This window comes from Oculina patagonica, chromosome 6, assembly GCF_052425735.1.
Source record: "Oculina patagonica isolate OP01 chromosome 6, crgOcupat, whole genome shotgun sequence".
In the NCBI taxonomy this organism is placed as follows: Eukaryota; Metazoa; Cnidaria; class Anthozoa; order Scleractinia; family Oculinidae; genus Oculina; species Oculina patagonica.
In genome coordinates this window covers 31,264,687-31,276,611 of record NC_135763.1, presented here as the reverse complement: position 1 = coordinate 31,276,611, position 11,925 = coordinate 31,264,687, and the positions used below count along the sequence as shown (strand labels likewise).

At 35.5% G+C, this 11,925-nt stretch overlaps 1 protein-coding gene across 2 annotated transcripts; it reads right to left on the bottom strand.

Annotated features, from left to right (window-relative positions):
- Nucleotides 1-36: 36 nt before the first annotated feature.
- On the bottom strand, nucleotides 37-10,073 carry LOC144657052 (uncharacterized). 2 transcript variants are annotated; one of them, XM_078517343.1, is made up of 4 exons: nucleotides 10,006-10,073; nucleotides 4,890-5,144; nucleotides 2,097-2,353; nucleotides 37-486 (listed from the first exon to the last, which is right to left on the bottom strand). In XM_078517343.1, the coding sequence occupies exons 3-4, from the start codon at nucleotides 2,341-2,343 to the stop codon at nucleotides 245-247; spliced, it is 489 nt and encodes a 162-aa protein (XP_078373469.1). In that variant the 5' UTR covers nucleotides 2,344-2,353; nucleotides 4,890-5,144; nucleotides 10,006-10,073; the 3' UTR covers nucleotides 37-244. The 2 variants fall into 2 exon arrangements, with proteins under 2 accessions (XP_078373469.1, XP_078373468.1); XM_078517342.1 differs by lacking the exon at nucleotides 10,006-10,073 and having other exon boundaries at nucleotides 4,890-5,487.
- Nucleotides 10,074-11,925: the final 1,852 nt, after the last annotated feature.

Sequence of the window (11,925 nt, the reverse complement as noted above, 5' to 3'; positions counted from 1 at the left end):
AAGTTACTCATCAAAATAAAATAAAATCAACATCAGGTGCTGACCAGAAGACCGCAGGCTTAACTCACGTGTGCAGTATCGAAAGCGCGAAATTTTTCGCGAACCGATATTTTCCGAAATTGCCAAAATATTACTGTATCGAATATTTGGTAGCGAGCGTTGGCCCATCCTTAGTAACAACTATTAAACAAGGACAAAAGTGAAATAACATTGCTGGTACATAATTGTTGTTTTTATTTCTTTTCTATTTGTGTCTCTGATAGTAAGGTAAAAACAGAAAGTCTCTTAAAATCGTCTGAGTTTTCTTGCAGACTTTTCTTATCTTCTTCAATACAAGATAACAGTATTCGATTACTTCCTCTGCAGAACATTTCTCTTGGCAACATTCCTCATCGATATCGGTACTTCTCTTTCTGCGTCTGCGTGGCCGGTGAGACAGTGACAGAAATTGTAATGCGTCTTCCCTCTTAAGGCCAACATCTAATTCTGAAATTAAAAACAGCAGTAATAATAAAAATAAATTTGCCGTTGGATGGGCACGTTTCCCTTTCCTGAACGGTCGATGCAATTTCGACGACATTCAGTATCACAAGAATTGAACCTTGAACCTCCAGACTGATTCGACAAACCACCGAACAATTAAATGACGTAAGGTGCCTTTCTTAGCTGTCACGACTGTAATAGCTTACGCAATCACAATCCCTAACCTACCAAAGCGTGAATCGAATTAAGGTCTAATTCTTGGCTTATGTAGGCTTAATTGTCCTAATTTCATCTAATTATCAGAGCACAAGCCTAAACAAGAGCAGATATGACATCGTCCACTCCGAAAAGCTTGGTTACCAATGTCGGCATCGACCATCTAGGAAAGGGAATTCAGCGTTGGCAACAGAAAGTCATGGGTTCAACTCCTGCTGTGTACTCAGATTTCTGTTTTCTGAGTAATTCGACTTCAGAACAACAATTTCTGCTATTTTTGTTATTAAATAGTAGCAACAAAGATGGCGGCCCTTGTGACGTTATATGACGTCACAGCCAACATAATTGTTGGGTTCACACTACACACTAAGTCTGTCTTAGCCTAAGTCAAGCCAAGTCATCCTAAGTCCGCTTAAGCGTTCAGACATATATTTGAAGACAAATTCTTTCCGTGCAAAACTGTCATCATTAGCGATAAAAATTATTGCTAATGATGACATATCGTATCGTCTTAAATTTCGTGAGGTAGTCACGATCCATTTTAGCGACGAAATTGAGGTCAAAACAAGACCGAGAAGTCGTAAAATCGCTGCAATTGCGGCTGTTGTCTGTTTATTAAATTTACAATGGTTGATCAGCCAAATAACCTTACGAAATCTTATGTTCCTTCGTGAAAGAATGATGGAAGATTTTCTCCAAGAGAGTGAAAGCTTGCTTTTTCTGACCGCCGTACTTTTGAGCGTTCGTCGGATAAGGTGGAAAGTCCGTAGCGTAATTTGCCTTCAAACTTTTCGTCCACTCGGCGATGCATGTTCAGTGATTCCTCTTCGTGGCAGAAAAATAGCCGTGTCGTGATTTTTTGGTTTTCGTGCCTAACGCGAGAATCTCTATCTGATAACACTCCGCGCTTTTGAAATTTTTTGTTATCAGGTTTCTTAAGTCAGCCTTAAGTCATGTTTGAAACAGACTTAAGAACTGCTTAGATCGTTTGAGTTTGCCGACACTAAGACAGAAATTACGCTTTTGTGACTTAGCGGTTCAGACCTTTCATTTTCACTAAGTCGACTTAAGAGATTGCTAAGTCAGACTTAGTGGTCTAATGTGAACCCAAGTATTGTCATCTTGTGGAGTAAGCTGATGGCTTCCTACTAAGTGCAAAATAATTGCGCTGCGCATTGATAGAACGAAAGCCTTAGGAGGGTCCATCGCCCCCTTGTACCACGGTGGGGTATAATTTGCACGTACGTCATTCATAATACGTTGAGCCGCCCCGACTCCCCGTAATTTGTTAGCACGAGTAATGTACCAGAATCAAGTGTGCATTTCAATGTCTTATTGTACCATTGAATTCACTTTATGTTCTAAGGTGCAATAAATGTGTAGAGTATACACGATACCTGTACTTGATCTCTTGATCATTTCTTTGCACGACGCCTTCCAAATCACCATTATCTGTTCACCGCAGTATCTATTACAGTTTCTCGAGGGAGGTGAATTTGTTTCACGTGCTTTACATCCAGTGTACGGCGCCGGGGTATTTTTTCCTCCATTGATACGCGCAGGGATAGTTTTTTCTCCGTTTATACAGAAAGGAAAAATAATGCACACTCCAATGAGGCAAACCAGTATTGTCAAGTGATCCATGCACGTACAGCTACAGAACAAACAAATCAAACATAATATCAAAAGAGTTACTGCCGATTATCGATTCTAACAATTCTAATCCGCATGCAAGGTCTGCACTTGGGTTAGGAATGATAAATTTCCAGGTCAGGGTACCAACTCTTCTCTTCCTAAGAAGTTATTTTTCAGTATAGGTCAGTATTCTAGGCTAGTATATTATTTATTATTAAAAACTAGCAATGGTATATTGCAATTCCTGAATTTTGATTGGTTAACAGGCAATGGTATATGAGCTCATATACCATTGACCACAAATATCGATACGCGTCAACAAAAACAGCTGGCGAGCACATGTATTGTCATTCTTTGGGAGTTTTTAATAAAACAATTATTCCACTCGCACTTGTTGGATCTAAGATCGCTATAGCCAACTCATGTCCGACTCGAGCTCGTGAAATAATTGTGAAAGAAAGCCTGAGTTTATTCGGAAAAAGAAAAAGTACTAATTACAAGTCTATTGAATTTTGCTTAACGTTTTGCTTTCACAGAGTTATTATTTTCTTTTTTACTTATTTAATTAAACCGTAGTGCACGTGTCCTTTATAAGGGGCATCAATCGCTCCCGAAGAGTTGTCTTTGAACAATCTCAAATTATTTATTTTCATATGGCCATTTCATTTCAGCGGCCGGCCTTTCTGCCACAATCGGCTTTTTTTCAGGCCACCGATTCATACAGTTGCCACTCTTTTGAAACCTCCCCAAAAAACAACAGCAATGGCTATCAAATCAGCGCCTAACTTCTAAATTATACTTATTTTGTAGTTCGTTCGCTCGCTCGTCTCCCTCCCCCCCCCCCCCACTCCCTCCCCTTTTTCGGGGAGGGGGATTACTAACCGAAAATTTGATGGAGGTGTACGATTCTGATACGATGCGATTCCTGAAACCCTTACCCTACTTCATAGCAAACTTTTGACAAGGCTAGGCCTTCCAATTCCCGACGTTTTTTAAGATAATTTCTTAAGGGATAAGTAATAACAATCATAAAAGAACGTTTCTTCCAAAAATTCGACTTTATTGCTGACCAGAGCACACAAATTATCCCCTATTTGAGACCATAGCTTATATAAGAAAGTACTCTCTCTCCCCGGTTCGCTGGTTCTTTTATTTCGTTTATAAGTTTATTCTACACGTACCATTAACAGATTTCAAATAAAAACACGTTGTTTTTTTCTCTATTAAATCGAAAGAAAAGTCCAAAACTGAAGATATACAAAAGACTACAATAGCACACACCAAGAACCAAAAACTTTAAAAATTTAGAATAATGCTTCAAAATACCGTGTTCGGATTATAGTTCCATTACTATAGTAACCGTATTACAATTTCAAAGTGCTATCAATATTTTACTCTCAGGAATTCATACACGATGGTAAAGCATGCAGGGGATTGAAAGCAAACAAATATGGGAAATATTCTTTTGATGTACCGCCGGAAGCAACGGACAAATATTAAAAACAATACGGTGATCAGCAAGAATAACTGTGTTTTTAAGCATTAAAATGAGAAGATTACTTTGCGCTAAATTCCACACCAAGTTCACCTTGATAAGATAAACCCAATTTTCACCCAATTCACTATAATTTTGAATATTTTTTTCTAAAACATACCTTTTAAAGTAGCCCAGGTTTGCAAAATATACCTCTTTTATAGAATTAGTTTAATCATAGAATACGTGCACTTTTATGTGGTTAAGTTTTCGCGCCATGGGGTCGCTTAAAGAGGGTTTCTAAAAACCGTTCTTTGCAAAACAGGAAAAAATATTCATTTGTGAGCGTTGAATTTAAAAAAATACATTGTGTCATATTGTGCGCTGTGAAGCTCTTCTTGAAAAGAATGTCACGAAACAAGTTGAACAGTTCTTACTGAACACAAATTTATGCAACTTATGTGTTTTTTTCTTTATCTTGAGTATAAAGTGATAAGTTTAGTAAGACACCGAGATTGTATCTCCTATTTGTCTTTCCTACGAAGGATACTTATTAAGAACATAATGGAAATTGTACCTTTGGGGTTTAATAAACCATAAAGATATATGTAACTTCTTCAGCTGCCTTTCTATCGCCCCTATTTTTGTGCAACTAAAATACCTTAAAACGATATGATCAACCAATCTTCTTCTTATACACGAATGGCTATACATTATGTATGCTTTGTGTAACAAATACGAATGCTATTTCTGTTCACCGAACTCCTAACAACGACATTTTTAGATGCCGTTTTGTTTTACCTAAAAAAGTACCACTCACTTCTAAATAAAGTAAAGGCAACGACGACGATTATTCAAGTTCTCTTTAAATTAATGTTTGCAATTTAGTCTATGTTATTTCAAAAATTACCAAGACTTGAAATTCTTCCTTAAAATATAAATTAAAAACATTGCCCTAGAATCATGGCTAGTATTCATGCCAAAGGACCATTTTTTTAAGAAGAAACGTATACTACTTCACTACTCACTAACATTCAAGGATCTTTGAAAACAGAAAATTATGAAGACAACATGAACCTACCTGAGTACGAAAAGAGGCTTCTGAATACTTTTTTCGCTGACGATTTGTTTGTTTCTGTTCCGTACCCTTGGATTTCTTCTATAAATGTTTTCAAAGAAGGTTTCTTTCCTGGCCCCCTCACGTCTTTCAACTTTTCATCTGTTTCAATGTCAGCGTTCGACGAACCACACAATTTACCGCACTCACCAATGTTTGCTCGCTCTTGAATGTGTCTTGTGGTTTTCACTCGGCGACGCAAGCTGTGCGAGATAAAATCTATTGCGAAAACTCCAAGTTAGAGAGCACTATTTTAAACGTACCTATTTCGGTTGCCATTACAAACGTGTTGCGTCCCATTTTAGTCACAGTGGGATATTAAATTTTCACAGCATTCGTTGTTTAAAGATTTCGCGTGGGAAACTAAAGAAGAATCCTTCAATTTTTAAAAGTAATTTCATGACACGTCAGTTTGTCGTTGACGTTGGTAGAGCGAAGACACACGTCAGCTAGAGTGAAATGAAGTTTTTTCAAATGTAACTAAAAGAATGAGTTTAAACATAAATATCAATCATATCCATTCATCTTGAAGCCTTAAACATCTGCTGCGAGAGTACTTGTATGTTTGTTGGCGATATTAATAGTAAATCGAAGGGGGCGTAGGAAGGGAAGCGGCTTATATTGTGTGTCTAGAGAATGTCATTGTTTTTTCCATTCTTGAAAGGAAATTGAAACAGTTGGTTCTGAGTACTACTTAATTTTTGGCATGTTTGTGACACAGCATTTAATTGAATGTTATTTTAACCATATTGACCGTACTTTAATGCTCGATACTGTAATATTTCATAGTACTGCAGGATATATGCACGTATGCGCTAAGTATAGACGTGAAACAGGTTTTTGTAGCTTGGTAACAGAGATACATGGAACTGTGTCAGATCTCCTATATTTTAACTGTATTCTGTTTATACCGACTATAAATAAAGAAAAATAAAAGGCATACACGATAAAAAAAAAAACTGTGCTAAGTAGCAAATGAATTCTTACTTACATATTAAAAGCAAACACGATTTAGTTTTATCGGAACAGTGTGTCAGTGTCCCATTCGTAACTCTTTAATTTACCTTCATCTATACCTTCGTTCCAAGTAGTACAATCGAATATGAAAATTTTTAAAGGAAATAATGTATAAAGGATAAAAAAAGAGGTAAAATGTTGAGATTACGTAATCTACTTAATGCAAATCAACGCTGGGAAAAATATTTCACTTTCTTAACAAATGATGTTTTCACTTGTTTCACTATTCAGCCACTAAGAAAAGTCTTTGAAACGGTTAAAAATTTATAAGTTAATTTCTTTCAGCAGGGCTAGGAGGCAATTTGGCTTAAGCAAAATTTATGTTGTTATGTCTAAGTAACGTATCCTATTTTAATTCTAGCTGGCTTGATCGTGAAATTTGACAAAAGACAATGTAAAATTTTCTTCCTCTATTTATTGATTTGTAATTTTTGTACTATTTTTATTTTATTTTTTATGTTACACTGTTTGATAATTTAAGCAAAACACATTTAGCAACTTTTTGCTAGCAATACTATCGGGTGGTCTCAATTTTCGAGTGGTCTTTACTTTCTGCTAGCTTAAACTTGTTATTTCCGCAAATTGATAAAATAAAAACGTTTTTGGTATACAGAGTGCTGAAAAGGATTAATGTTGTTAAAACGGACTTATATAATATCAAAACATATATAGTATTATTTTGTCTTTGTAAAAAGAAAAAGCGAAAACCGGCAAATATCATATTATTTGATCAAGCTTTTTGTATTTAAGGATTGTGGTAGTAAATGTTGAAAAAAAGAAAATACCCGATCAAGCTATTTTAAAATCATTTTGACCTGAAATTCCTTTAATTAAACCACATCTTTTTTGTCATTTCTAGCTCATACAAAGTCAAGTTTCATTTCGGGGTCGTATAAAAAAAAAAAAAAAAAAAAAAAAAAAAAAATTTGGGGTGTCTCCTTAAGGGATTTGGTAACGAATGTGAAATTTCGTCGCTACTTTATTTTCAGTCCTTATTCAAATTCTCCGAACTTTGCTTTGTAAATTTACTGCTTTGTAAATTCGGCAAAGCAATTTGAAGATCAGAGGAGGAGTCAGACGTCAGCCTTTCCGAGTTATAAATTAACAATATTAAAATTTGAGTTTTTGTTTTGCTTATTGATCGATTCGATATTTCGGATGTTGATGTATGACAAAAAGTTCGGTGAGAATCAGTCTAAGGATAGGCTGGCTTGATTAAAAAAAAAAACACAAAGAAAGTCAATTAAAAGAAAATCATTCCTTCTTTTTATTTTTTTTTTTTGTTCGTTCTCTCTTTTTTCCTCCTTTTTGTTTGTAAATAAAAAAAAAAAAAAAAAAAAAAAAAAAACTGCTCGTTGACTTAAAAGGCGCATTACTCATGTATGGAAACACTCTTCCAAAGGAATCGTTGTAAAAGTTCTCCTTCTGAGGAGTAATGAAGTGGAGAGGTGAATATCGAAATTGGCTAAGATGCTCATTATGACGCGCTTCTTTTAACAGAGCAAGAGGTAAATTATATTTAATACTAGACCTGAGGCGGTTAGTGGTAAGATATGATGGAGCGCAGCGAGGTCTAAGCTTATGAACCATCAGAGGGCAATCCCAATATGGTCGCTTTAACGGTTTTAAATCTTGTACAAGTCTAAAGCCTGTCCATTTTTCTTCAAAGGAAATCTGATTGCCAGTTCTCAACAGATGTATTGTTAGTCACGTGTTTGGAAGCTTTATACTGTTCAAATTTATCGTTATATGTTCAAAACTATTGTCATAGCTAGGTCTCTAAACTAAACCTATTCTTCTTAAAGTTTTTTTTTTTTCAAAGCGTTTAAACATAAAAGTTTTGATTTTGTTCTGACTTTCAAAGTGTTTCAATGTGGAGTATGCTAGTACTACACAAATCAATATCTCACCTAATGTGGCTATATCGTAATCTCTTATGGATACATTAAATAATATTGTACCTTGGCTTTTAGTAAGATATGTTAAACAAAACACTCGCATACTCATAATTAGTAGAATTCTACTAGTGTTCTTATGCAAATGCTTAAATCTGATTGGCTGAGCTACCGTACACCATCAGCCATTATACAATAACTGAGCTACTGCGCGCATTGTGATTGGTTGATGTCTGTCATCTATTAAAGTACAGTTGATGTCACTGCGAAGTGCGACTCGCGCAGTATTCAGAGAAGACGTCAAAATGCGATAAGAACATCAATGACCCACTCCCCAAGCTTCCCGTAGGCCACTTGTTTGTTTTCTTACCACATTTTGACGTCATCTGTGATCCATAACTGAACAGGCGGCACGGTAAAATGGAATCTCTTTTACGAAATGGCGACATTTTCTCGTTTTTCGGACTAAGGATACGAAATATTACAGACTAAAAGAAGGACGAGCACCGTTACGCGACTTTAAGATATTGAAAATTATTAAAATGGCGGGGAAGATTTAAAAAAAAAAAAAAAAAAAAAAAAAAAAAAAAAAAAAAAAAAAAAATAAAAAAAAAAAAAATTTATTTTATTAAAAAAAAATATTTTTTTTTTTTTTTTTTTTTTTTTTTTTTTTTTTTTTTTTTTTTTTTTTTTTTTTTTTTTTTTTTTTTTTTTTTTTTTTTTTTTTTTTTTTTTTTTTTTTTCGACAGGAAAAAATATGGAGGCTAAAAAAATATTTTTTTATTATTTTATCATCATCATCATCATTAATATTATTATTATTATTATGAGGAGATGGTTGATATTTTAATAATTATTAAAAAATATAAAACATAAAAAATAAAAAATAATAATTAAAAAAGAGAAAATATACTATAAAAATAGAACGTATCGCGTCGGGCTTATCTAAATGCTCTTTTAAACAAATGTCAGTCAACTACAACAGGCTATGTGTGAGTCTGTAAGGCGTTTGATTTCATTGGCCTCAAAACGAGGAGTATTACCTTTCTCTATACGCAATCAACAAAGAAACTTATTGGTTGAAAAGTTACTTGTCAAACGTGTCGTTACATTCTTAGAAACGAACCTTGAACATGATCGTTATCTACCAAAGAAATTTTAGCAAATTCTCAGAATATAGAAGTAGACTTGAGAAAAAGCAACACTAACAGCGATAATATTATCATATATCTCTGACAGAGATTAGGCTTGCTTCTATGCCAGCGATCATTTATCAACTCCTCCTATGCCAATAGAAAAAAAATTATCTTAAAATGTAGGATAGATTAGGGGGAGCCCGCCGCGGCCCCCTGCCGGCTTCCCGGTTCCTGCTTGCGGCTGGCCTCCCCCCCCCCCCCCCCCCGTGGGTGCTGTCCTTGCGGGTTCCGCCTCGCTCGCCGGTCCCTTTCCCTGGGTGGGGGGCACTATGGGTGTGTCTTGCCCGCCCTGTGCCCGGCCGGGGCTCGCTGATCGCCGTCCGGTCCGGCGCACTACCTGGCCACCGCCCTCCCGGACAGATTAGGTCTTTCCCTAAAAAGTTCCAATTACTCTATTTATATCGTGGCTGGTACTTTTTTCGCTCTTTACGGCGGTCTTTATAAGGCGGTTTTCTCTACAAATTTACATTAGTTTATCGTGTCAATGAGAGACTTGAAACATGTTTGGTTTCATAGCACTTGGTAGCTTAAATCCCAAGTCATCGGTCTTGATATCTATTTTTACTAGTGGATGTCAAAAAAAAGTTTATTTGATTATGATTTTTTTTTTATATCATACTGATTTAAGTTGAAAAGACCAGATCTGTTGCATTTTACCACAGATTCTGTGTTTTTACCCGCCTATGAAAATACATTTAAACTGAAATCATGCTGATTTAGTATTCTCCTCTTGTTTCTGTGTTTGTGTCCTTTTTTTCTTTTCTTTTTATTTTTACTTCGTCAAGCTATATTCTAAGAATCCAGCAGTTTTGACCGCCCGCCTCGATAGTTTAGTTTATTGGATGTGTATATTTTTTTTGCTATTACATTATCTAAATATCCTGAAAAGCAACATATTTCCAGCTGTAATGCCCTCGTTAACTTACTACATACATACCATATATACGACAGAGACTCAAAACTTTTACTCACCCCTGAATATAGCACTGATCAAAGATGAATGTCAATTCAAAACCTTTACAGGGATCACAGATCAGTTCACATTTACAAACAAAGAGGAGAAAGCCAGCGTACATATAGAAAAGATTTCGATCATAAATTTACATATTAAGCGTGTTTGGTTCACCTCGATCAGTGATCCGATTTTGGCTGTCATTGAGGTGTAAAGGCTACAAATGAGTTCATTTACAACACAATAACTATACTCACATTGGCCTTTGAAATGACATTGGCATTGACATTGTCAAATTTCCGGTAAAAAATAATCTTTGAAAGAAGTGAGAGGATCTTTTCGTGCGAGCGCTTCCTTCCTTGTAGATAATTTTAATTAAGTTGGAAAATAAACAACGGCTTTCAGTAAAAAGCTCAAGATGCCTTTTCTTTCATATGTTGCGAGCGGGAAAATTACCGTATAAGACGATTTTGTCACCTTTCATTCAAATTTTATTATTAACACGAGTGCAAAGAAAATAAAACTGAAAACTGAAGGGTTATTCTCACTAATTAACAATACCATTCAGTCGTTATTTACAGGGTGTTTTAAAAATTCGTGTTCTTTCTTTACAAGCGTTTAATTCACTTAATTGTCCCATCTCAGAAGCTTTTTTAAAAAATAATTGCCATATTTAAGTTCCTTTCAAGTTAAAAAGTTATTTAAATGCATAGCAAAATTATTTTTACGGCGATACATAAACAAAAATAGTGGAAGCCTTTCGAGCGTGCGTACGTAAAAATATTATTTAAAATAACGAAAAAAAACCGCCATGTCCGCTTGAAATCAACTGACTTACAACAGAAAAATTGGAAAAATTTATATTTACAGACGAATGTATGGGTACCTTTTTAGTAGCCTGTGAATCAGCTACCTAATCTAAAAATGATGATGTCGTATGGGGTTCACAAGAAAACCAAGTCCTACCAGTATATCATGCAAGTATTTTTAAAAGGCTAAATAAATCATTTTGAGGGGAATGGCTAGCCGCGTCTCAACAAATCAAACTTTCACTGACTTCATTCCGCAAGAATAAACTTAAACCGCCGACATATTGTATAGCAAAATGCTTGCTAAAGAAGCTTTCACATAGCCACCGAACAACTACAAACACAAAAGAACCCGTAAAACACATAAAGCTGTTTAGCTCCAAAAAGAGCAAAACCATTACACAAGATGGAGTATCAGTCAACATAACATGCCGTACAAAGGTCACTTTGACCTGGTGCCGGAAAACTCACCAAATTTTGCTCATTCGCGCGCGGACATAGGTCATCAGACCGATAGATTTAAAAGGCCTGGAAGTTTGAAAAGCTTGTTTGCTCAAAAAAGGGGCGCGAACTATTGAAACACCTGTAATGATTCATTTTCTTTTTCGGAGAACTGGTTTTATACCGCATTTGACAACCAATCGCTTAAAGCGAACTCCAGTTCGATTTTTCCGTTCTTGTCATTTAAAATCTGTTTGTGTTTTTTTTTTTCGCACTGGAAAGTTCGAAGTGTCAGTGGTTTGTTCCTTCTTTTTTTAACTTTCGGTCGTCATATGACGTCATTAAGCCCGTCATCTTGAATTCGCCATTTTCAAGTTGGATTTTACTATATTTTCTCACTTAAGTCAGAAAATACCAGAAACGGTTATAGAATTCGGCCAAAATGCTAAGGAAATGCCATAAACGGCATGCAATGCATGTAGAAGCGATGACGTTTCCCAGGGAGATCTTAATAATTTTCAGGAAATTTGCCGAAAAAATAATCAGTGTATACCAAATAATTGTAGTTGATAACTTCTGTATTGAATGATTGTCAAAAGCTGCGTCATCTTAGCTTATAGCGTGACATCTGGTAAAAGCCTGATATACCTTACACTTCTCTCGAGCGTCCAAGGTCAAACGCGTTCTCGT

Coding starts and splice junctions, on each gene's coding strand:
- LOC144657052 (XM_078517343.1), bottom strand. CDS start 2,343: ATGGATCACTTGACAATACTGGTTTGCCTCATTGGAGTGTGCATTATT. Junction 487..2,096: donor GATCAAGAGATCAAGTACAG/GTATCGTGTATA, acceptor TTTTAATTTCAG/AATTAGATGTTGGCCTTAAG.